The 24,422-nt window shown below is 42.9% G+C and overlaps 1 protein-coding gene across 1 annotated transcript in view; it reads right to left on the bottom strand.

Annotated features, from left to right (window-relative positions):
- The window catches only part of galnt2 (UDP-N-acetyl-alpha-D-galactosamine:polypeptide N-acetylgalactosaminyltransferase 2), a 76,031-nt gene that overhangs the window by 16,493 nt on the left and 35,116 nt on the right, over positions 1 to 24,422 (bottom strand). Inside the window, exons 8-11 of the mRNA XM_052025048.1 lie at positions 18,264 to 18,351; positions 7,812 to 7,899; positions 3,875 to 3,978; positions 665 to 791 (exon numbers count right to left, since the gene is read on the bottom strand). Of these exons, the coding sequence (XP_051881008.1) occupies positions 665 to 791; positions 3,875 to 3,978; positions 7,812 to 7,899; positions 18,264 to 18,351 (407 nt within the window). The remainder of the gene's footprint in view (positions 1 to 664; positions 792 to 3,874; positions 3,979 to 7,811; positions 7,900 to 18,263; positions 18,352 to 24,422) is intronic.

Here is a 24,422-nt window from a genome sequence, read left to right as displayed (position 1 = left end):
TACTAATGAAACAGATTTGTTTTTAAGGCAATCTGGTGCTTTCATGGTTACCGTAACTGATGCTGGTAACTTAAGCTGTTACTGGGGCAAATCAGAGTGAACGGCGGGCTAGCCCGCAGCTGGGGTATTGTGGGTAATTCTGCACATCAGACTTTAGAAAGGATACAAACACATTCAAGGGGATTGATTGATTTATCAGAATAGTGTCAGCGATAATGGGACCTCAGTTAAGTGGAAAAACTACAGAAGCTGGGATAGATTTCCCAAGAGAACAAATTAAGGAAGATTTCGTTTTAATTTCAGAGGGACTGAAATTATGGGGATTCAAATAGAGTTGGAAGGAAGAAAGAGTTTTGATTGACAACCAGACAACAGACTTAAGATAATTGGGACAAGATATCAAATCAGGTGACCAAAAATTGATCAAGGAGCTAAGTTTTATGGAACAAGTTAAAGGAGCAGAGAGAGACAGAAGGGTGAAGTGACTGAGGGAGAGAATGGCTGAGGCAGCTGACGACGTGGCAAAAGTAATCAGAGCGACAGAGGTCAGAATTTAGAAAAGCGATGTGATCTCAGAGGGGTGATGCGATGGATGAGCTCCCAGAGATGGGGAGCGGAAGGAATTGAAAATAAGGGTGTGAGCTATAAATTCAGTAATAGTTACCTTGCAAAAACAGTACCGCTGCCTCCTGGAAAAGTATAGGGATGTTGCTTGCGGAATACATGGCCAACCCGACTACAGGGAATGATTTCAAGTATGCCTCCGCATTGCCATACCCGAAAGGAAATCTCTGCAGAGAAAATAAGTGTATAGTACCCTTAAACTGAATTAATTTTAAATTTTTCCATTGCTTAATATCACACACCACCCTAAACTTTGCACTAGCTGGAAACTCATAATCAATAGAAGAGTTGCATAATTGCATTAAAACAGAGCAAATCTGCTGATTGCACGTTTATGTTTCTGCTTGCAAAGCCAAAGATATGCAGGAAATAACCTTGTTTGAGAGGTCTTGTGACCCTTGCCTCAACACTGAGGTTTAACTACGTACCAACAAACAATAAAATTCTGCTCTGTGTCCGTGTTAAATTAAGGTGTCAGCAAAGCAATCTCCAATCTGCATTTTATGTCTCCGATGTCTCACATTGTGAGAACCGGATGCAATACACTATAGTGAAGGAAGTGCAAGCGAATTGCTGCTTCATGTGGGAGGACTATTTGGGTCTCTGGGTGGAGGGAAGGGATGAGGTCAAATAGAATGTGTTGTACCTCCTGCCTGGGAAAGTACCGTGAGAAAGGGAGTGGTTGTTGGAGAAGGAAGAGGAAATCAAGGAGGGACTGATCCCTTAGGAATGCTGAATCAGGAGGGGAAGGGAAGATGTGTCTGATGGTGGAATCTCATTGAAGGTGGTGAAAGTTACGGAGAGTGATCCATTGAATGAGATTGCTGATGGGGTGGAAGGTGAGAATGGGGACAACTCTGCCGTTACTATGCAGGAAGCAGGGGGGACTGGTTGAGAGTCCATCAGCCACAGTAGAGGGGACTTCATGTTTAAGGAAAAGGAAGACATCTCAAAGCCACTGATGAAGGAAGTCTTGAGGTGTAGGAACTGAGAGAATGGAATGGAGTCCTTACAAGCAGGGTGGGAGGAGGTGTAGTACAGCTGTGGGAATTAATGGAATAAAATGCTGGAAACACTCTGCACATGTGGAAAGACAAACAAAGTTAACCCTTCGTCAGGACTGGGAGGGTAAGAAAACAATGTAGTTTCAAGTTGTAGAGAGGGTGGGGGAAGGATGATTGGACTCGGGGAATCTCTGATAGGGTGAGGCCACAGTTGCCAAGGTGATCCCAATGTTTACAGAACCATCTGATGAAGAGATAAATGAATTTATAATGGGTATTGCAAATTTATCTCCTGAGGTGGAGAGAGAGATGTCAAGCAAGAGAAGGCAGGAATCAGAAATGGATTGTGTGAAAGTGAGAACAGGGTGGAAACTGAGAGCAGGAGTCTCTGCAACTTAAAACACTTCTCCAGTCCTGATGAAGAGTCATTGACCTGAAACATTTACTGTTTCTCTTTCCATACAATGCTGCCTTGGCCTGTTGAGTATTTCCAGCACTTTGGTTTTATTTTAGATTTCCCTCATTTGCTGTTTTTTGGAGACACAGGAGACTGCAGATGCTGGAATCTGGAGCAAAATACAAACTGCTGGAGGAACTCAGTGGGTCGAGCAGCATCTGTGGAGGCAGAGGGATGATCAATGTTTTGTGTTGAGAAACTCAAGTGGAGAAATTTCTTTAGCCAGAGAGTGGTGAATCTGTGGAATTTGTTGCCACAGGTGGCTGTGGAGGCAGTCATTGGGTGTTTTTAAGGCAGAGATTGATAGGTATCTGAGTAGCCAGGGCATCAAAGGTTATGGTGAGAAGGCAGGGGAGTGGGGCTAAATGGGAGAATGGATCAGCTCACAATAGAATGGCGGAGCAGACTCAATGGGCCGAATGGCTGACTTCTGCTCCTTTGCTGGTTTTTTTGATTTTCAGTCTCTCAGCATAGAACATCTCCACAAACCCAACCAAACAGAAGATTTGAAACTTAAAGAGAAACAGCTCCTTCCAGGATCACAGAATCACATTCATCTTTTTTCTAAACTGGCCCCCAAAGTTAATATGTTTGCCAATCCAATTCAGTCCATATCAGTTTCTAGTGGTTCAGAGGGGAAGTCACCCATTCTGAAGGGAGCAAAACGTGGTGTTTTGTTGATTAACGAAAAAAAGGGAAAGGTTGCTTTCAGGTTTCTCACCACATAGGAGCCATTCGGCCCATCAAGTCTACACGATCACTCAGAGCAATGCCATTAATCCCACCTTCCCATTTATTTCCCGGTAACGTGCTCTCTCTCATGACCATCCAATCCACCCTGATTCTCCTACCACCTACGTTAGGGATAATTTACCTACCAACAAATCTGCCTTCGGGATGCAGGAGGAAACCAGAGCACTTGAGGAGGGGTGGGGGGGGGATCCATGTGGTCACGGGGAGAACACGCAAACTCTACACAGGTGGGACATGAGGATAGGATTGAACCCAGGTCGCCAGAGCTGTTTGAGGTAGCTGGGCTAACCACTGCACCTCCATGGCCGCCTCAGTATAACTCCAGATGGAAATACTTCCTTACACTGAAGTACATTATTACTCCCCTCTACGTAGTAGTATCACAAACAGAACAATGTTTGCCCTCCATCCATAAACCTCGTTAATGTTTGCAGCAGCATCTCACCTGCCTCCAGACCTCTGCTATGGAGCTCAGGCTCCTTGGAGTATTTCAGAGTGTGAGAGACTCCACTTGCCTTGTGATAGAAGGACCCAGGTCTTTGTCTTGACAACTGAAACCTCAACTCAGGACCTAGAGACCCTGAAAGCTGTTAACTCTAGGAGACGATCAAAATAAGAAACATGCTCGCAGTGGCATGCCTGCCTCTACAGAAACAAATGATCCTAGTATGTTTTGCTCAACTGCAGTCAATGGAAGTAGGGATGGGATCAGACAGAGTCAGATGTTCCCAGCACAAACAGGCCATGAGGCTTACAGCACTGCTAAAAGTGGAGAAGCACTTTCATGTATTTACTGAAGCAGAAATAACAATCCCAGACAACATCCAGATTTAAATAAACTCCCTGCTGCAAAAACATACTTGAGGAAACTGAATTATCTGAGCTAAAAATTGTCAAAACACATCTAGGAAACAAAACCAGTTTGCTGCACTTTTTTAATATTCTTTTAGTTTACAAAAGCATTAACCTGCCTCACACTGTGCTTTGATTTCACTCTGAATATTTAATGAGCTGAGAAAATATTACAGACACTTACCCAAGTTCTCTCCACCCCAGACATCCATCATCATATCGTATTTTCCAAGCTCCTCAAAGTAACTTTTGTCCATCACAAAGAGACCTCCAGCTATCATGGGTGTTCTAAAAACACGATGTATGACATTGTTACACACTAACACATACAACACAACGTGCTTTATACTTCCAAAAGAAGAACTGGATAAATACTTGAAAAGGAGAAAGAAAACTGCAGAACCACAGGGAAAGACCAAGGGACAAAGTGGAGAGCTCATTCCAGGTTACAATGGACTGAATGGTAATTCGGTGATTCTATAAGCAATGTAGAGCAAGGCAATGCTTTTCTGAAACAAACGCAAAGGTTTTATCATTGCCTATTAACACAGCGTAACAACCTGTGGTCTTTTAAAGGAAATTAATACCAAAAGCAGCATAATATACTGTTGTTACAACAATGCACTTCCATGAGTTTCTTCCTGGCCTAAAGTAGCAAAGATTACGAGATTAAGATAACCCACCAGCACTTCTTCATGTTCAACATTATCTGCTCAAATAGGCAGACCAGAGTGTCAACGTTTGGCTCACCTCATTGCCTGTTTTACTGGGTCTTCTGGTGAACTTTCTTTTGAACCAAGAAACTGGGCCATTAGTTTCTTCTCTTCTAACATTCTTCAGCTAATTGATGCCCCACAAATTCCCCACTGCACTCTATCTGGGCTTGGAAATTAGGGCAAGCACATAGGTAGAAATTACCATCATATTTTTCTTATTGTGCCTGCGCTCTCTCAACTGTGTGCACTCTCAACACCAAAAGGCTACATCACTGTATACTAGTTTCCAGAATAACATCATCATTGTAATTTCTGCGCTCTAATGTATTCTCAGGGAATCAAAGAGGGGAAACCGGAGACCTCTACTGAGGATCAGTGGAGTGTCCCAAGGTAAGTGCAATAATCCCAGTTGGAAGCAGCAGGATGAGACACCGATGTTTCTATTTCCATAGATGTGGTGATATGACTCTGGTTGCCATCGGTCAGTTTGCAACCCCTGGAATGCATAGGCAATAAAAGAGACAGAGCAAAAAAACAAGCTGCTGGAGCGACTCAGGTCAGGCAGCATCTGTGGAGGGAAATGGACAGTTGACGGCTTGGGTTGAGACCCTTCATCTGGAGGGTCTCAACCGGAAAGAGATAGAGAGGTTGGGTTTTGAGAGAGGTAAACTGAACCAGGAGGGAAGGTTTCAAAGTTATGCCAGGAGCTTTGGGCTTGCAGATCTGAGGGAAGGGACAGCAGAACGCGAGAACGGAAGTAAGCAAATGCAAATCTTGTCAACAATTTGACATGTAGGACATTGGAAAGTCTCTAGGTAGCATCATTACTTAAAGCATATTAGCGTAACACTATTACAGCGCCAGCAACCTGGGTTCAATTCCAGCTGCTGTCTGTAAAGAGTTTGTACATTCTCCCCGTGTCTGCGTGGGTTTCCTCCGGGTGCTCTGGTTTCCTCACACATTCCAAAGACATACAGGTTAGGAAGTTGTGGGCATGCTATGTTGGCGCCAGAAGCATGGCGACACTTGCGGGCTGCCCCCGGAACACTCTACACAAAAGATGCATTTCACTGTGTGTTTCGATGTACATGTGACTAATAAAGATATCTTATCTTAAAGTCATTGGCATTCAATCCAACTAACTGCTGGTGAGAAGTGGGAAATTCTTAAACGTATTAATTAAAACTTACAAATACCTTGACTGACTTGAAAAAAATAAAGAGGGATTGGGTTCAGGAGATAGGAGATAGGTGGATAAAATCAGGTTATGATTATGAAGCTGCAAAGATGTTCCCTTACTCTGTCAGCTTTCTCTCAGGCTGGACAAGCCAGCATATTGAGCAGCATCTTGGGCCAAAGCAGAAGAATAGCTGGTGAGAAGCAAGTGGTGTTAGGGGGATGTGGGATAGTGCAGAGAAAACAATGTTCAGGCAGACAGCATGAATCAAAACAACTAGAGAGATTAGGCATCAACAGAAAGGGCAACAAAGAGTTTAATAATGAGACTGCTGTTAAGTCCAACATGCTGTCTTGTAAGTTTTAAGAAAAACACTGTGGAGTGTTGCATCTATCCTCTCCAGGACATCAGACTGAAGAAGAATAGGAGATATCATACAGGCACGGTGGTGCAGCAGTTAGCGTAACGCTATTACAGCGCCAGAGACCTGGGTTCAATTCCAGCCACTGTCTGTAAGGAGTCTGTATGTTCTCCCTGTGTCTGCGTGGGTTTCCTCCAGGTGCTCCGGTTTCCTCCCACATTCCAAAGATGTATGGGTTAGGAAGTTGTAGGCATGCTATGTTGGCACCAGAAACATGGTGACACTTGTGGGCTGCCCCCAGAACACTCTATGCAAAGATGCATTTCACTGTGTGTTTTGATGTACATATGACTAATAAGGAAATCTTATCTTAGGAGTCCCTAAAACAGCACAACAAAAAGACTTTATCTTGCCATTATATTATTTATCCCTTTTCATGTTTGTTGTGTACAAATTGGTTGGTGTGTTGAATAAATTACACTGACGACACTTTAAGAATACTTCATTCTTTGAAGTGCTTTGGACATCCTGTGGCAATGCGAGATGCTACACTGATGCGAGGACCATCCTCCTTTCTGTTTAATGTTCTCCAGAACAGTCAAACCCAAAGAGACTATGTTTAAAGTTCTTTAATTAGCATTTTACAAGCTGTCTGGTGTTATGGGCATGTCTCCCTGCACATTCTCAACTGCTGGCCTTTGGGGGGAAAAAAAATTAGAAGAAATGTGCTTACAAGCCAAATCAGCCAAATAAAAATCCCAGAAACAGAACATAGAACAAAGAACAGCACAGCAGCAGGCCCTTTGGCCAACAAAGTCTGCATCAAACACGGTGCCAAATTAAACTAAATCTCTTCTACCCGTACATGATCCATATCCCTCCATTCCATGAATATTCACGTGCCCATCTAACAGCCTCTTAAATGCCATTATCGTATCTGCTTCCACCACTCCCCCCGGCATCTTGTTCCAGGCACCTACCACACTCTGTGTTAAAAAACTTGCCCAACACGTTTTTTTATAGCAGTAACACGACTTCCTTACTCTTACACTCAATGCCCCGACCAATGAAGGCAAGCATGCCATACACCTTCTTTACCACCCTATCTATTCGCATGGCCACTTTCCAGTGAGCTATGGACATGGACCCCAAGATCCCTCTGTACATCAATGCTGTTAAGGGTCCTGCCATTAACTGTATACTTTCCCCTTACATTTGACCTCCCAAAGTGCAAACACCTCACACTCACTCAGATTAAACTCCCACCTGCCATTTCTCTGCCCACGTCTGTAACTGATCTATATTCTGCTGTATCCTTTGACAGCCCTCTAGACTTCTCCACAACTCCACCAATCTTTGTGTCATCTGCAAAATTACTAACCCACCCATCTACATTTTCATCCAAGCCATTTACATACATCACAAACAACAGAGGCCCCAGCACGAATCCCTGCAGGACACCACTGCTCACAGACCTCCAGCCAGAATAACACCCTTCCACCACTACCCTCTGTCTTCTACGGTCAAGCCAATTCTGAACTCGTACACAAATGTTGGAACATAGAACAGTACAGCACAGGAACAGGCCCTTCAACCCATCATGTCTATGCTGACCATGCCAATCTAACTAATCCCATCTGCTGACATTTTCAGCCAGATCATTTATATGTAATCACAAACAACAGAGGTCCCATCACTGATCTTGCAGAGCACCAGTGATCACAGATCTCCAGTCAGAAAAACATCCCTCCAGCACTACCCTCTATCTTCTATTACCAAGCTAATTGTGTATCCAGCTTACCAACTCCCCATGGTCTTGCCCTATAATAAAGTACATAGAAATAATAAAACCCTTTGCTTTACTTACCTAATGGGGCCGATGGGATTGCCCTGACGAGCTCGTCTCTGTTCTGGAGTCATATAATCCCATTTGAAGACCAGATTCCAATCAAATCCTGCCAATTACACGAATAGGGGAGATAATAAAGCTTTGCTAAAGGATCATAGGTAAATCATTTTGGAAAAATATTGACCTCAGTGGAAACTGAAAATGATAGCCATTGTTTGAGAGAGACTACACCTGAAATGTTATAGTTATTTTACCAAAATAGACCAGATGCACAAGATGAAAAGTTGTGATTATTAGCTCTATAATTGCTTTTTGGGTGCCAAAAGTGCTTTTGGAAGTCAATAATGGCATTTACAGAAAGCACACAGACTAATGGGATGAAATGTGCTGGAGGCCATATCAGTGAAGGCATTAGTAATAATACAGTGAATTTCTGCTGCTTGAATGCAAAGCAGGCAGACCATAAATGTCAAACAGTACGACATACAGATTTAATGCTAATTCTACCTTTCTGCATCTCAACCATCCAGGAAACATCTCCCCTTACCTCACAATCCTGAATACATGTTTATTATCACAATGAGCCACCCTCCACTTAAAGGAATTGTCAGTGACTTGCTGGTAGATTCCTTCTAGCTGTTATTAGAAAGGCACTGTTCTGCTGGGCATCATCAGAAAAGCAGTGCTTTCATTACTGGAACCGCAGTGCTCTGCTGGGGCTTAGTGTAACAGCAGTGATGAGCTGAGCGCACAGAGCAGGATAAGTGGCTGGAAGGAGGATGCAGTGTACAAAAAGAACACTGAGTAGGAGTCTGCATTTACCCAAGCTGTTGAAGGAGCAGTTTTCCTGTCCAAACCTCAGTGAAGCACAATGTGCAAGGTGTCAGACTTCGGTAAGGAGATGTTCCCATTGCCATCTGCTATAAAGCCACACTTGCAAGCTCACAGCAGGGCAGGGACTGCAGTAAAGGTAGTTGTCGAATACCGAAGGTCTATATTCAAGAAAGAGCTAACTGCATTTTGTTTTCCCTCATTAAAGATTGCTAATGTGGTACTGTGATATCCACCCCAGCTGCCTTGGCTGCAGTCCTGTGACTCACCATGTGCAAATACGGCATTAAGGCTAACCCCACAATTACACAATTGCAGTATCTGAGCTGCAAGTTATCAATGGATTGGTATTTTTTTTTAAAACATCCTCTTCTTGCTTTTCTGCCACCACGTGGCCAGTTTCAGCTCTTGGCAATCTTAAAGAAGACAAGTGCAGGGTAGGAATTTGCTGAGAGGAAGATAGGGAAAAAATGAGTTGTATGTGTACAGCAATTTGCAGCTTGCAACTCTGGTACTTTCTCCGCAGCTGTTACCTGCTCTGATTTCCACTTGCAGCATATTTTGCTTTTGATAAAATTTCTCTTCTCTCACTTCAAATTATTCAGTAGCAAATCTTTTAAAGCATATTTATTGTAGTTTATTGTAATTTATTGTATGGTAGTGCAGCTGTTAGTGTAATGCTATTACAGCACCAATGATCCAGATTCAATTCCGGCCACTGTCTGTAAGGAGTTACTACCTTGATCGGGTTGGACATCTTTTGGCAAACCAAACAAGGTAAAAGATTTTAAAAGAGCCTTTGACACCGTCTTGGCCTTAATATTTCTAAGGGGTATTGCCTCTGGAAATCTAGAAGTGGCACACATGATGGTTAACAAATACTGATTTCCAGTCTTAGACTTTGGTAAGGGGCCAACACAGTCCACAATCACCTTCGAAAAGGGCTCCCCAAAAGCAGGAATGGGTTTCAACGGAGCCACAGGGGGTTTTTGATTTGGTTTGCCTACCATCTGACATGTGTGGCAGGTTCGACAAAACATCACCACATCTTTTCTCAAACCAGGCCAATAGAGTTGTTTCAAGATCTTCCCTACAGTTTTATTCACACCAAAAGGACCACCCAAAGGCATACTATGGGCCAGGTTTAAAATCTCATCCCTATAAACATTTGGAACAACCTGATGAATAACTTCCCATTCCTCAGTAACAGGAACATGAGGAGGTCTCCATTTCCTCATTAACACTCCATTTTTGACATAGTATCCAATTGGCACTTTTTCAATCTCCTCACATGAGAGTGCTTTTTCTTTCAATTCTGTCAACTCAGGGTCCTTTGTCTGTTCCACCATAAAATCCTTCCTCGACAAAGACAAATCTTTAAATTCAGGCTCACTATAAGGATGTTGATCCTCCAGTGAAGACAGAAAAGTCTCAGATAAGGCATCATAATTTTCTTCCTGTTTAGGACTGTCACAAGGAACCACATCAGACTGCACTGGACTGTCTGTCTTGGCTAATTCTTTAGCTCTAGCTCGAGTCACCGCACATGATGGGTAAACATCTGGATCATTCTCAGACTCATCAATCCTTGGTTTGGTCGTTAACCGTACCACAGGAACACTTTCTCCATCTGCAAGGTCATTTCCCAATAACAAAGAAACTCCTTCCACTGGCAACCTAGGTCTTATCCCTGTCTCGACTGGTCCTTCTACGAACTTTGACTTTAAAATCACCCTGTGTAGAGGGACAGACATGGTGTCATCTGTAACGCCTCGCACTAGATTTACCTCACCAGTGTCACTTTCTTCACCAAAATTTAAAACACTGTCCAGCAAGAGAGATTAACTAGCCCCAGTATCTCTAAGAATTTTCACTGGCACCTGGGGTGACTCATCATTCAGTGAAACAAAACCCTCTGATACATAAGAACGGAATTCCTTTCTCACCTCCTCCAACTTTTCTGCTTTTACCTCTTGCAAGGACTGATCTTTAACAGCATCTCCTAAACCTTTTTGATTTTTAATTGCCTGAAAGCAAGCATTAGGCACAGCTTCCTTCCTTTTCTTCAAAAGGGCACAATTAGATATCACATGGCCAGGTTTCTTACAGTAATAACAAGTACGCTCAACAGGTTTCTCCAGCACGGGCTTCTTTTCATCCTTTCCTTTTTGATTACCTCCCAATTTAATCTCCGGTTTACCTGGATTGTCCTTGTAACTCTTTTGAAAGGTTTTAGGTTGTCCCCATTTGGATTTATGGGTTAAAGCATAATCATCTGCCAGCAGTTTCTTGTAAAGTTTCCATTGCCTTTTCATTTAAATATGTTGTTAATTCAGCTGGAACACATCTTTTAAAGTCCTCCACCAGTATCAATTCTTTCAATTTATCAAAATCCCCATCTACATTTTTAGCCAGGCACCATCGTTCAAAACATATTCTCTTTCCATTGGCAAATTCCATATAAGTCTGATCAGCAGATTTCCTCAAGTCTCTGAATTTTTGTCTATAAGCTTCAGGTACCAATTCATAGGCCTTCAATATAGCTTGTTTTACCTTGGTATAATCAGCTGCATCCTCAGCAGACAAAGCAGAGTAAGCTTTTTGAGCTTTACCTTTAATCACACTCTGTACCATAAGAGCCCATCCTTTCCTTGGCCAGTTTGAACTCACAGCAACCTTTTCAAAATGTTGGAAATACTGATCAACCTGATCTTCTTCAAAAGGAGGGACTAATCGAACCTCCCTGCTGGCTGAAAAACCATCTTCAGAATCAGATTCCAAACTCCTACGCTTCATTTGTAACTCATGCCGCCTCTGTTTCTCCTCGTTATCCAGCTCCATCCTCCTCAATTCCATCTGCTTCATTGCTAGATCAGCCTCTATCTTCATCTGAGTTATCTTTTGTTCGGCCTCTAATTTCTCTCGTTCAGCCTCTATCTTTAACTGGGTTTGCTCTCGTTCAGCCTCTATCTTTGCCAGCTGCACCTGTGCCTCAGAAATTGCTATTTCACTGCCAGGAAACTGTTTTAACACTTCCTTCTCAAACACCTTCTTTTCCACATAATGGCCAGCTATCAGACTCTGAATATCTGCCTTTCTCATAGACTGCTTTACTTCTGTAAGGTTTAACCTTGTAGCAATCTTTATCAGATCATCCTTTTTCGCCACCTCCAATCCCTTTTGGGTTGGTGACTCCAAAAATGCCTTAATATCCATTGCTGCTGGTTTCCACACACACAAGCCAATTAAAAAAAAGAATTTATCAGACCTCCCTCAAAAATCTTTGGATTTAATCCCGAACGAATATCGTCAATCTGGGGAACGATCCCAGACAACACTCAAAAATCTTTAGATTGGATCCCGGAGGAATCTCGTTAACCTTGGGAACTATGCCGGACGAGCCCCCAATTTTGTCACAAACCAGCAACAAAAGAAACACACTGAGCATGATTTAGTGTTGAAAACTATTTTATTAATCACTACTTATGATAATACATAAAATAAAAGTAAAAATGTTAGTATGTTAGAAGTCAAGAATGTTAAACCTTGAACATTAACCCCAAAACTAAACTCTTCGTGTGTGTGTGGCAAAGTCCAAAACTCCCAGTTCCAGAATGGTTCTTAAAGTTCAGTTCCGCAAGCTATAAGGTGAAACATGAGCAAGGGCTTCTTCAACAACCACCGTTGTCAGAAGATAAGACGTAGATGTAGAGAACATAGGGAGAGTAAATACGAAATCCAAATGTTCCACGATGGAACCCCAAACGACACTCCAGTGTTTACTCGGTAGTGACTTCCTCACCCCGAAAAGCATCCGAATCATGGTCGTCCACACACAAATATCTGTTTCCTTCTACAGGTCAGCAACAAAGTGAACTCCACCGGATTACTTCCAACTTCCATACATGGATTTCAGTGGCAAACACAGTTATTGTTTCTCATCCATCGATAGAGAAAACAAGCAGGCTGGTGTCTCTCTCCCTTCTCTCTCTCTCTCTCTTCTTCTTCTGACTTCTTCAACAACGTCATTACGTCCTTTATCTTCTATTGACGTAAGCACGCCCCACACACACATACACACACACTCTCTATCTTAAAGGGACTTTCACTGAGTCTGTAACAGTACGTTCTCCCCTTGTCTGTGTGGGTTTCCTCCGAGTGCTCCAGTTTCCTCCCACATTCCAAAGACGTAGGGGTTAGGAAGTTGTGGGCATACTATGTTGGCGCCGGAAGCCTGGCAACACTTGCGGGCTGACCCCAGAACACTAAGCAAAAAGATGCATTTTCACTGTGTGTTTCAATGTACACGTGACCAATAAAGACATCTTAGATCTTATATTAATTAATTTACATAACTAAGGTGACCTTCAATCTAGAATAAGGAAGAGTTAAACACAGGGTCAGTCTTGAAAGACATGCTTCATTTGAATGATTCAATCAAGGAAGCGAGCATGAAAATTTTCATATTTAAATCAGATATGAAAATAAGAAGCAGGACAAATGATATAGAAAGCAAATAAAACCACAGATGCTGAAACCTGACCTAAAAACAAATGCTGGAAAAACTCAGCCAGTCAAGCAGCACTTGTGGAAAGAGAAACCAGTTAACATTTCAGGTCGAAGACCCTTCATCGAACCCATTCTGGCTGATTCTCTTCCAGCATTTCCAACTTTATTTCAGGGCAAATGATATACAATATATTAGGTCTCATAGCTACCTGAGGCAATCGATTATGTCAAAAAGCACCTTTCATCACCATTCGGGTCATGGTCTCTTCTCGCTGCTATCATCAGGCAGGAGATACAGAAGCCTGAAGTCCTACACCACCAGGGTTAAGAACAGCTTAACCAATCAGCACAACCTAATCACTACAGTTTAGCAACACTATAGCCACTTTGAACTAAAATGAACTTCAGTATTTTTTGTTCTAATTGTGGTCCTTCTTCTAAAAATAGTATACAATTTATGTTTAATTTATGTTCAATTTATGTTCTTCTTGTGAATGCTGCTTATATGATGCTGTGTGCCTGTGATGCTGCTGCAAGCAAGTTTTTCATTGCACCTGTGCACACATGGACTTGTGCATCTGACGATAAACTCAACTTTGACGGTAATGAACTCTGGTAGAAAAACTATAAGTAAAAGTTAGTCCACAATAAATTTCAAGAGGATTCAGAAGAAATTTCTTTACCCTCAGAATGGTGGGAATGGAGCATTTACCACTACAAAAGAGTAATGTAGGTAAGTAAATATATTTAAGGTGATGTTTGTTAAACAGGAGGGAGAAGGATGATTGGACAGGCTCATGTGGAGTGCGAACACTGGCACAGATCTGTTGGTTGAATAGCCTTTATCGACATTGGATACTATAACCACTATTTCCAATATTACAGTGTTCAGCTAATAAAGTACTTAACCGGCTGTAAGGCACTTTGTGGCATTCAGAAATTGTGAAAGACCCTGTAGAAACATAAACAGGGAGACTCAGGGAGATAGAATCTGTCACGTTATTTGTAGAAATAAATAAGGAAAGTAATTCCCGATTGGAGAGAGAGGGCAAAGAACTATAAAGAAAGAAAAGACACAACTAAGTTAGACACAACTCTTTTCAGGAGAAGTCACTGACTCAAGGAATAAATTCCTAAGCTTTCATAAATATGGATTACTTCAATGTTCCAAGAAAGCAGCTGGATGAGTTTCAGGGAGTAAATGCATTTAAGGTGATGTCTGTTAAACAGGAGGGAGAAACTCGCCTCTCCTTCAAAGTGACCAGGGGGATGGATTTACAATTGCACAGGTATGTGTCATGATTAGAGACAGACGAGTCCAGATGTCTGCTCCCATCCTTCTCTTGCAGTTTCCATTTTACTGATTGTTGACTTAACAGCTGTGGTCATTCCAGTCACCATCACAAAACAAATAAAAAACAACTGTTTCCTCCTCAAAAGTAGGTCTTCATACTCTCCATGTTCACAAACCGTGCTTATCCTTTTCTTATTCTGGAGCAGTGTCCAGTATACATCAGATGCCACATGTGGGAACAATCCAAAAGTGACTAATAGCATTTCTGGTTAGTACTACTCCTTTCTAAATTTCCTATCGTAAATTGGTTTATTATTGTCACGTGTACTGAGGTACAGTGAAAAACTTGTCTTGCATACTGTCCATACAGATCAGTTCAGTACAATAGTGCACGAGGTAGTACAAGGCAAAACATTAACAGAGTGCAGAATAAAGTGTTACAGTTACAAAGAAAGTGCAGCGCAGGTAGACAATAAGATGCAAGTTCACAACGAGGTAGATTATCCTACTAGGGAGCCATTCAATAGTCTTATAACAGCGGGACAGAAACTGTCCTTGAGCCTGGTGGTATGTGCTTTCAGGCTTTTGTATTTTCTGCCCAATGCGAGGGGGAGAGAAGAGGGAATGTCCAGGGTGGGTAGTGTCTTTGATTCTGCTGGCTGCTTTACTGAGGCAGCAAGAAGTGTAGACAGAGTCCATGGAGGGGAGGCTGGTTTCCATGATGTGCTGAGCTGTGTCCACAACTCTCTGCAGTTTCTTGTGGTCATGGCAGAGCAGTTGCCATACCAAGCCATGATGTATCCGGACACAATGCTTTCTATGGTGCATCGGTAAAAATTGGTGAGTATCAAAGGGGATGTGACAAATTTCTTTAGCCTTCTGAGGAAGTAGAGGCACTGGTGAGCTTTCTTGGAAGTGGCGTCAACATAGTTGGACCAGGACAGGCTATTGGTGACATTCACTCCTAAGAACTTGAAGCTCTCTTGACCTCAGCACCATTAATGTAAACAGGAGCATATGCACTGCTCCCCCTTCCAGAAGTCAATGACCAGCTCTTTTGTTTTGCTGACATTGAGGGAAAGGCTGTTGTCACCAAGCTCTCTATCTCCTTCCTGTACTCAGACTCATCATTATTTGAGATATGGCCTACTATGGTGGTATCATCTATAAACTTGTAGATGGAGCTAGAGCACAATCTGGCCACACAGTCATGAGTGTATAGGGGGTAGAGTAGGGGGCTGAGGACACAGTCTAGTGGGGTGCCAGTGTTGAGAATAATCATGGCGGAGGTGTTGCTGCCTATCCTCACTGATGGCAGTCTGTTGGTCAAGAAGTCAAAGGACCCATTTGCAAAGGGAGGTGTTGAGTCCCGGGTTTAGGAGTTGGAGATGTGCTTTCTTGGAATTATAGAATTGAAGGCAGAGCTGTAGTCAATAAATAATAGTCTAATATACGTGTCTTTACTGTCCAGATGCTCCAGAGATGACTGTAGTGCCAGGGAGATGGTGTGTGCGAATTGCAGTAAGTCAAGGTTGTCTGGGAGGCTGGAGTTGATGTGTGCCATGACCAGCCTCTCAAGGCACTTCATGATGGTGGATGTCAGAGCCACCAGGCGGTAATCATTAAGGCACGTTACCTTGTTTTTCTTAGATACCGAGATGATAGTGGTGGCCAGGGACACCATCTGGGTCAGTAGCTTTCCACGGGTTCACTCTCCAGAAGACTGATCTTGTATCCGCAACGGTGACTGTGGGTTCAGGTGCACTGGAGGCTGTTGGGGTGGGTGGTGACATACCAATCCCCTTCTGTTCAAAACGTGCATAGAATGCATTAAGCCCATCGGGATGGGATGTGCTATTGTTGGCAATACTGCCCAACTTCGCTCTGTAGCCCATTATAGCATTAAGCCCTGCCACAACTGACGGCTCATTTGGGACTCAATTTTGGACTGGTATTGTCTCTTGGCATCCCTGATAGCTTTACAGAGGTCGTATCTCAATTTCTGGTAAAGATCAGACACCTGATTTGAACACCACAGTCCTAGACTTCAGCAGGGAGTAGATCTCCCTGTTCATCCATGGTTTCCGGTTTGGGAACAACTGGATTGTCCTCTTTGGTACACAGTCCTCAACAGACTTGCTGATAAAGTCCGTGACAGCGGTGACATACTCATCTAGGCTGGCAGCTGAGTCTTTGAAGATGAACCAGTCTACTTACTCAAAGCAGTCTCGTACCTCAGACCAGCACTGTACAACTTTCTGTACAGGATCCTCACGTTTCAGCTTCCGTTTGTACACAGGGAAAGGGAGCACAGCCTGGTGGTCTGAAAGTTGGGGGGGGGGGGGGGGGGGGGGGGGAGGTGTCTCGCTAGGCATGTCTGATAGTTGTGTGGCAATGGTCAAGGGTGTTTGGGCCCCTGGTGGGAGAGGAGACATGCTGGTGTTATGTTGGTAGCACACTCTTGAAGTTGGCCTGGTTGAAGTCACCAGCAATGATGAAGAGGGCTTCAGGGTATCCCATTTCAAAGCTGTTGACCAAGGAGTATAGTTCATTGAGTGCAGGTTTCATGTCTGCCTGGAGTGGGATATAGATTGCCGTCAGGATAGCTGAAGTGAACTCCTGCGGCAGGTAGTATGGGCAACACTTCACCGTCAGATATTCCAGGCTGGGTGAGCAGGAACTCGCCAGGAATGTTACATCCGAGCACCAGGAAGTGTTGGTTAGGAAGCATACACCCCAGCTCTAATTTTGCCGAGGACACCGTACAGTCCATCCAATGAAGTTGGAAGCCCTCAGGTTGTATGGTGCAGTCAGATGAAGCAAGTGCAAGTCAATTTTCAGTGAGACATAGCACAGAGCAGTCCCTCAGTTCTCTTGGTAGATCAGTCTTGCCCTTGGTTCATCAATTTTGTTCTCAATGGCCTGGGCGTTAGCTAGTAGTATACTGGGGAGAGGGGACATGAACCCACGCTGTTTCAGCCTCACCTGCAGCACAGCCCTCTTACCATGCTTCCGAGGTAAGTGGCTGCGTCTGGTCGGTCCTGGAATGGAGCAACCCGGACTGGAAGGTAAGTGACTGCTTACAGTCAGACCTGGAGTGGATTCATCTGGACTAGAGGGTATCATTGGTATATGAGCTTTATACTCATGTCTGCGCAAATCTGTATGAAAATTTGGAACTTGTTATCTTGTTCTATTGTACCAGCAAAAGTAGAAAAGTAGAGCACAATTTTTTTTTGATATTTGGTGACGGATGTTTATCGTAAATTCACCAACTCACCCATGCTGTTCGAGTGAATCTGACATCTTCAACTGAAATCGGAATGTGTGAAAAGCATCCTCCGATTTAATGGCCATCTTTCATTTACACAACTGACAGCTTTTGGACCTCAACATTTGAAATTATTTCAGACCATAACCAGAGTTTGCATTTTCACAGACATCAGGCAATGATAATGGTTCTATTGTAACCATTTAATCCTCTCCAACATCCATTTTCTGTTTCTATACTTGCTCCATTATCACATCTTTTTGCATCACTTTTGACATTTAATCACTCCTATCCTTTATGGCAGACCCTTGTTCTCGAATCCCATCCTGCCCCTCCCTAACTCTGCAAATGTTCATCATCAAATGAAACACTTCATAGTTCTAATGCTCTGAAACATTATCTTCTTTTCTGTGTCTCCACAGACTTGCTGATATTTCCATCATTTTCTGATTTTACTTTAAAGATTGTTGTTTTGTTTTAAGATTACCATTTACATGACAACTGGGTAGTAAAAGTTAATGTTATTTGCTTGGTTATGTAATAAAATTTTTACCACTGTACATACCGCCTTTTAGATCAGCAGATGCCCCCACGTACTGAAAGTTGTCCATGTTGATGACATCAATAATTGGAGAAACCACTCTGGTCTTATCCTGTGAATAGAAAATAAACAGACAAAAAAAAATTACATTGCTGTCTGGAAAAAAAAAATCAATTATTAAATGAAAGATCCTACATGGCTTCTTTCACAACCTCAAGATGTCCCAAAGCATCAAACATTACCTGAACTGTAGTCACTGTTGTAACATTGGAAAAGTAACAGACACCTTGTGCATATCAAGATCCCACAAACATCAATGAGAGAATGATTGAATAAGAAGCCTTTTAGTGCCATCAGTTGGGAGATGACTAATAGTCAGGATATGAGGGACAGATATCTTCGACAACAGCAGCCCTGTGATTTTCTTATGTCTATCTGCCAGGCCAGATGGACCATGATTTAACATGTTCCAATAGCTTCCAGCTTCTTTGTAAAAATTCACTGTAGAACTGATCTGACAGTCTTCCCTGTGACTGCATGGGTTTCCTCCGGGTGCTCCGGTTTCCTCCCACATTCCAAAGACGTACAGGTTAGGAAGTTGTGGGCATGCTATGTTGGCGCCAGAAGCGTGGCGACACTTGCAGGCTGCCCCCAGAACACTCTACACAAAAGATGAATTTCACTGTGTGTTTTGATGTACATGTGACTAATAAAGATAACTTTTCTTATAGAAACTAAAGGATAAAATCTATTGGTGGCCTTCAATCATTTGAACGGATTAAAATGAAACCAAAAAGCTGAAGCAGAATGTAACTCTACCACTGATTGTTTAGTCTGCTGGACTGTCTTGAGTACTTCAAACATGAAAATATTAAAGCATTAACTGAGAAAACTTAAACTAAATCATGTCAGGATAAAGGAATATAATTTGGTGTTTCATTCTAAGGTGTTTCTTGGGAGTCCTGAAGATGCAAAGTGGCACAACTAGTAGTAGCCTCACAGATCCAATGACCCAGGTTCAATACTGACCTCTGGCGCTGTCTGTGTGTAGTCTGCATGTTCTCCCTGTGGCAGTGTGGGTTTCCCCCAGATGGTTTCCTCCCACATCCCAAAGTCATGTGGGTTGGTAGGTTAATTGGCAACTGTAATTTGCTCCTAGTGCGTAGGTCAGCGGTAGAATCTGGGCGAGTTGATGGCAAGATGGGGAGGATAATTTTTTTTATATATAGAGATGGGATTAGTTAAAATAGGTGCTTGATGGTCAGCACATACTTGGTAGGCTGAAGGGCCTGTTTCTGTGCTGTATGACTCTCGAAGTCTAAGATGTGACACCGAGCAAATGAGATATCAATCCAGATGGCCATGGCATGATCAAAGTAGTTTTAAGAAACAGAAAATGCTGGAAAGACTTAGCAGATCAGAGAGAAACTGAGTCAACATCTCAGGTTAACAATGTCTTTAGAAGTGAGGTTTAGAAATCAAACGTGCTTAAAGCTGATGCGAGGGGGAATGTGGAACAATTAAAGGGAATGTCTACAATGCAGTGGAGGTCAAAAGTGAAAGAAAGCAGTTCAGAGCGTATGGTGAAGGCTTGCTAACTGCAGATAATCTGTCTGAAGAATGCAAATAGAAATGAGACTAATAAAAACTGAGAGAAAAATAATGAAAAACTGCAGCAGAGTACACCAGGGGTCAGGAGCATTACATTGGGAAGATGGAGTCATCGGTAAATTGGTTTATTATTGTCACATGTACTGAGGTACAGTGAAATGCAGACACTGGAATCTGGAGCAACACACACTAAATGCTGGAGGAACTCAGCAGGTTAAGTAGCATTAATGGAGGGAAATAAACAGTCGACATTTCAGGTCAAGACCCTTCATCAGTCCTGATTTCCTTCCATAGATGCTGCCTGACCTACTGAGTTCCTCCAGCTTTGTGTGTGTTGTTGGGAGGTACAGTGAAAAACATCCATACAGCTCATTTCATTACGTCAGTACATTGAGGTAGTACAAGGGAAAGCATTAACTGAATGCAGAATAAAGTGTTACAGTTACAAACAATAAGGTGCAAGGCCATGACAAGATAGATTGCAAGGTCAAGAGTCCATCTCATGATACTAGCGAACCGTTCAACAATCCTATAACAGCGGGATAGAAGCTGTGCTTGAGCCTGGTGGTATCTACTTTCAGCTTTTGTATCTTCTGCCTGATGCGAGGGGGGAGAAGAGAGGATGTCCGGGGTGGGTGGGGTCTTTGATTATGCTGGCTGCGTTAATGAGGCAGTGAGAAATGTAGACAGAGTCAGTGGAGGGGAGGCTGGTTTCCATGATGTGCTGAGCCGCATCCACAACTCTCTGCAGTTTCTTGCGGTCACAGGCAGCGCAGTTGTTATACCAAGCCGTGATGCATCCAGGTAGGATGCTTTCTATGGTGCATCAATAAAAATTGGTGAGGCTCAAAGGGGACATGCCGAATTTCTTTAACCTCCTAAGGAAGTAGAGGCACTGGTGCACTTCCTTGGCCATGATGTCAATGTGGTTGGACCAGAACAGGCTATTGGTGACATTCACTCCTAGGAACTTGAATCTCTCATCCCTCTTGACCTCAGCACCATTGAAGTAAACAGGAGCAGGTGCACCTCCCTCCTTCCTGAAGTCAATGACCAGCTCTGTTGTTTTACTGACACTGAGGGAAAGGTTGTTGTCATGATACCATGCCACTAAACTCTCCATCACCTTCCTGTACTCCGACTCATCGTTATTTGAGATTTGGCCCACTACAGTGGTGTCATCTGCAAACCTGTAGATGGAGTTAGAGCAGAATCTGTTCACGCAATCGTGAGTGCATGTAGGGGGCTGAGGACGCAGCCTTGTAGGGCACCAGTGTTGAGGCTTATTGCAGCAGAGGTGTTGCTGCCTATCCTCACTGACTGCAGTTTGTTGGTCAGGAAGTCAAGGATCCAGGGAGGTGCTGAGGGCCAGGTAGGGGTGAGTGGGGGAGGGTAGGGAAGAGAGAGAATGGTCTGAAAATCAAAGATATCAGAAAACACTGGGGGTGGGGGCACAAGTCAGGGGCACCAGGGCAAGACACGTGTGGACATTACATTGAGAATTTATATTCTGAAAAGCTTGGTGTGTGATTAACACACAAAAAATACCTTTGATATAAATTCCATTAATCCTGTGTGTTAATAGCAATTTATTGACAGCCCTGGTAAAAACAGAAGCTTAAGAATGAACATAGACACACAGGATTTGAGAGAGAAAAATGAAGTTAAGACTTAAACCGAGTTCATTTTTCCCCCAGCAGACACCAGTGCGCAGGCACAGGAAGAGAGCAGAGAGTCACCTGACCCCGTGAGTTTTTTCCCCTCTCTCCTTGATTGGGTTCTTTAACCATAAATGAGAGGTAGGGTCTAGTGAAGTGGCCATCGTTGGAGTGGGCTAGAGTCACAGTGGGAAATTAGAGGCTTTGACAAGAAGAAGCCGAGGCAAAAGAATAGGTAATAAGGGTAAGTTTGTCCTTTGGTTGTTGCTGCTTTGGTCTTAGGCCAGATATAGAGTATTGCATGCAATTCTGGTCACCTCACTACAGGAAGGATGTCAAGGTTTTAGAGCGGGTGCAGAGGAGGTTTACTACGATGCTGCCTGGATTAGAGGGCATGTGCTATCAGAAGAGGCTGGACAAACTTGGGCTCTTTTCTCTGGAGCAGCAGAGGCTGAGGGGTGATCTGTTGGAAGTGTATAAAATTATGAGGGGCATAGATAGGGTGGACAAGTAATATCTTCTTCCCATTGTTGAGCGATCCAATACCAGAGGGCATGCACTTAAGGCGAGAGGGGGTAGGATCAGAACAGACATCAGGGGTACGTTTTTTTTACTCAGAGTGGTGGATGCCTGGAATGCATTGCCTGATAGGGTGGTGGAGGCAAATTCATTGGGGGCTTTTAAGAAGGGCTTGGATAGGCACATGAATGAGAGGAAAATGGAGGGGTATGGACACTCTGTAGGAGGAAGGGATTAGCTATGTTGTCACAACATTGTGGGCCGAAGGGCCTGTTCTGTGCTGTACTGTTCTGTTCTATGTTCTAAAGTTAGCAAATCTTTCATCAGAATTCAAAGAGTTAGAAATTAGTTTCCAAACAAGTACAGAGGCAAGGAACATGGGAAGGAATTTGAGACTGGGTATGGGGCAGGAGACCATTAAATTACAAAAGGATTGATGATGCAAGGCAAAAGGAGGGAGGAGGTGATAATGTAACACACAAAGAAACATGGAATATGAGTGAGAACAGCACAAGCAAAAAAAAAAGAGCACAAGAGACGAGCAGAAAACAAAAGTGCAAGAGCAAAAGCACGCAAGAGACATGGCTCATGGCAAATGGCAGCTAATTTAGAATCCTACCTAAATATCCGGTTTTATCACACGAGGAGTCTGAGGAATGCTGCACAAGTCTTTTGGATGAGGTGGCGAAATAAGCCTGTCTGCTCTTTCAGGTCAATGCATGACAATGATTCCAAGATCAGGGGAGTTCTCCCCAGTACCCTGGCCAATACTTATCCATCAATCAACATCCAAAATGGATTAACTGGTCATTACTGCATTGCTACTTATGAAAGCTTGCTGTGCACAAATCTGTTGCCACATTATAACAGAGACCGCACTTCAAAAATACTTCACTGCTTGTCAAGCATTTTAGGTTGTCCTGAGGTCACGAAAGGCATTATATTTACCACATTTCCACACAATGCAGAAGGTGGCCATTTTATGCCATCAAGTCTATACCTGCTCACAGAGCAATCCCATTCCTCTAATTTTCCCTATTCTCCCCACATTCCTATCAATTTTCCCCTGATTCTACCACTCACCTACATATGAGGGACAATTTACAATGATAAATTAATCTACCAACCCACGTCTTTGGGACCGGCAAGGAAATGGAAGTAGCAAACTCCATACTTAGTGGAAATCTTTCATTCTGTATATCAACAGCCAGGGTTTTTATATCCTGTCATACTCAGCTTCAAGTAGACAACTAAAATTAATAGTTATTTTATTTGTAAACTTTATAACACATCACATTATAGGCCACATCAGCTCTTCTCTTTCCAGAAGACAGCCCTATATACACAGCCTTCCCCAACAGGGACAACCTCTGACAGCCTTATTCTGGTATCAAGGGCAGGTGATCATGGTATAGCTCATGAATGTGAGTTGGTTAAGCAGCAGAAAGAGTCAGGATCTTCATCTCCTGTTGAGTGAGGAGAATTAATCAACAATTTAGCCTTTCTCAACTTTAAAGTGAAGACAACTATGTTGGAAAAGCAGTTTGGAGTTATTTTCGGCAACATATATTCAAAGTGGTCATAAGGAGGCATCATGGACTCTTAGAGCTTTCAGTCAGAATTCAAGTGACTGTGGAAACAGAAACTCGTTATGTGTCACAGTGACTCCATAACAGGTTTTCATTGCCCAGCTCTCAAGATTATAACAAAGTATTTTCCTCCAATTCAAAGGTTTATGCATTTTCACTATGACTGTCAATTATTTGTCATTAATGTATAAAATGAACAATATCAAGTCAACACATTTTTCTTTGAAAAACAAATTAAACACACTACCAGAATTTTTAAAAATCCAGCACTGGCTTCTGCAGTCTACTTTTGCCCAGCACATTGCCTTTTAGCTCTGATCAGCAACCTCCCACCCAAAATCCCGACGTCAGGCCTAGTACTTGGGCTCCTTCACTTCTAAGCTGGGCAGAACAAATCTAGATCAGGTCCCCACTTTGCAGGAGACTTCCATTCAGTCCACAAGAGTGACCCGAACATCCAGTTGCCTGCCTTCCCATCCAGTGCACAACCCCATTGCAGGATTTTCTTCTCAAAATACAATGCAACAATTTATGTAGCATCTTTAATGTAAAGCATCTCAAGATAGTTTAGAGGTGCATTAGCAAACAAAACGACAAGTCACATAACAAGATATTAGGACAGATGACCAGAACCTTGGTCAGAGAGATGGGTTGTAAGAAGCATCATAAAGGGAGAGACAGAGAGAGAGACAACTATGGATTCCTTAGGTTTAAGTAGCTGAAGCCATGACCAGTAATGTTGTATCGATCAACACTGTTTAAGCTTAAGAGGGTCAATTGGAGGAGTGCAGATATTTTGGAGAAAT

The sequence above is a fragment of the Pristis pectinata genome, chromosome 10, assembly GCF_009764475.1.
Source record: "Pristis pectinata isolate sPriPec2 chromosome 10, sPriPec2.1.pri, whole genome shotgun sequence".
NCBI lineage: Eukaryota > Metazoa > Chordata > Chondrichthyes > Rhinopristiformes > Pristidae > Pristis > Pristis pectinata.
The sequence above is the reverse complement of the archived record's forward strand: the minus strand, read 5'-3'. Positions and strand labels throughout refer to the sequence as shown.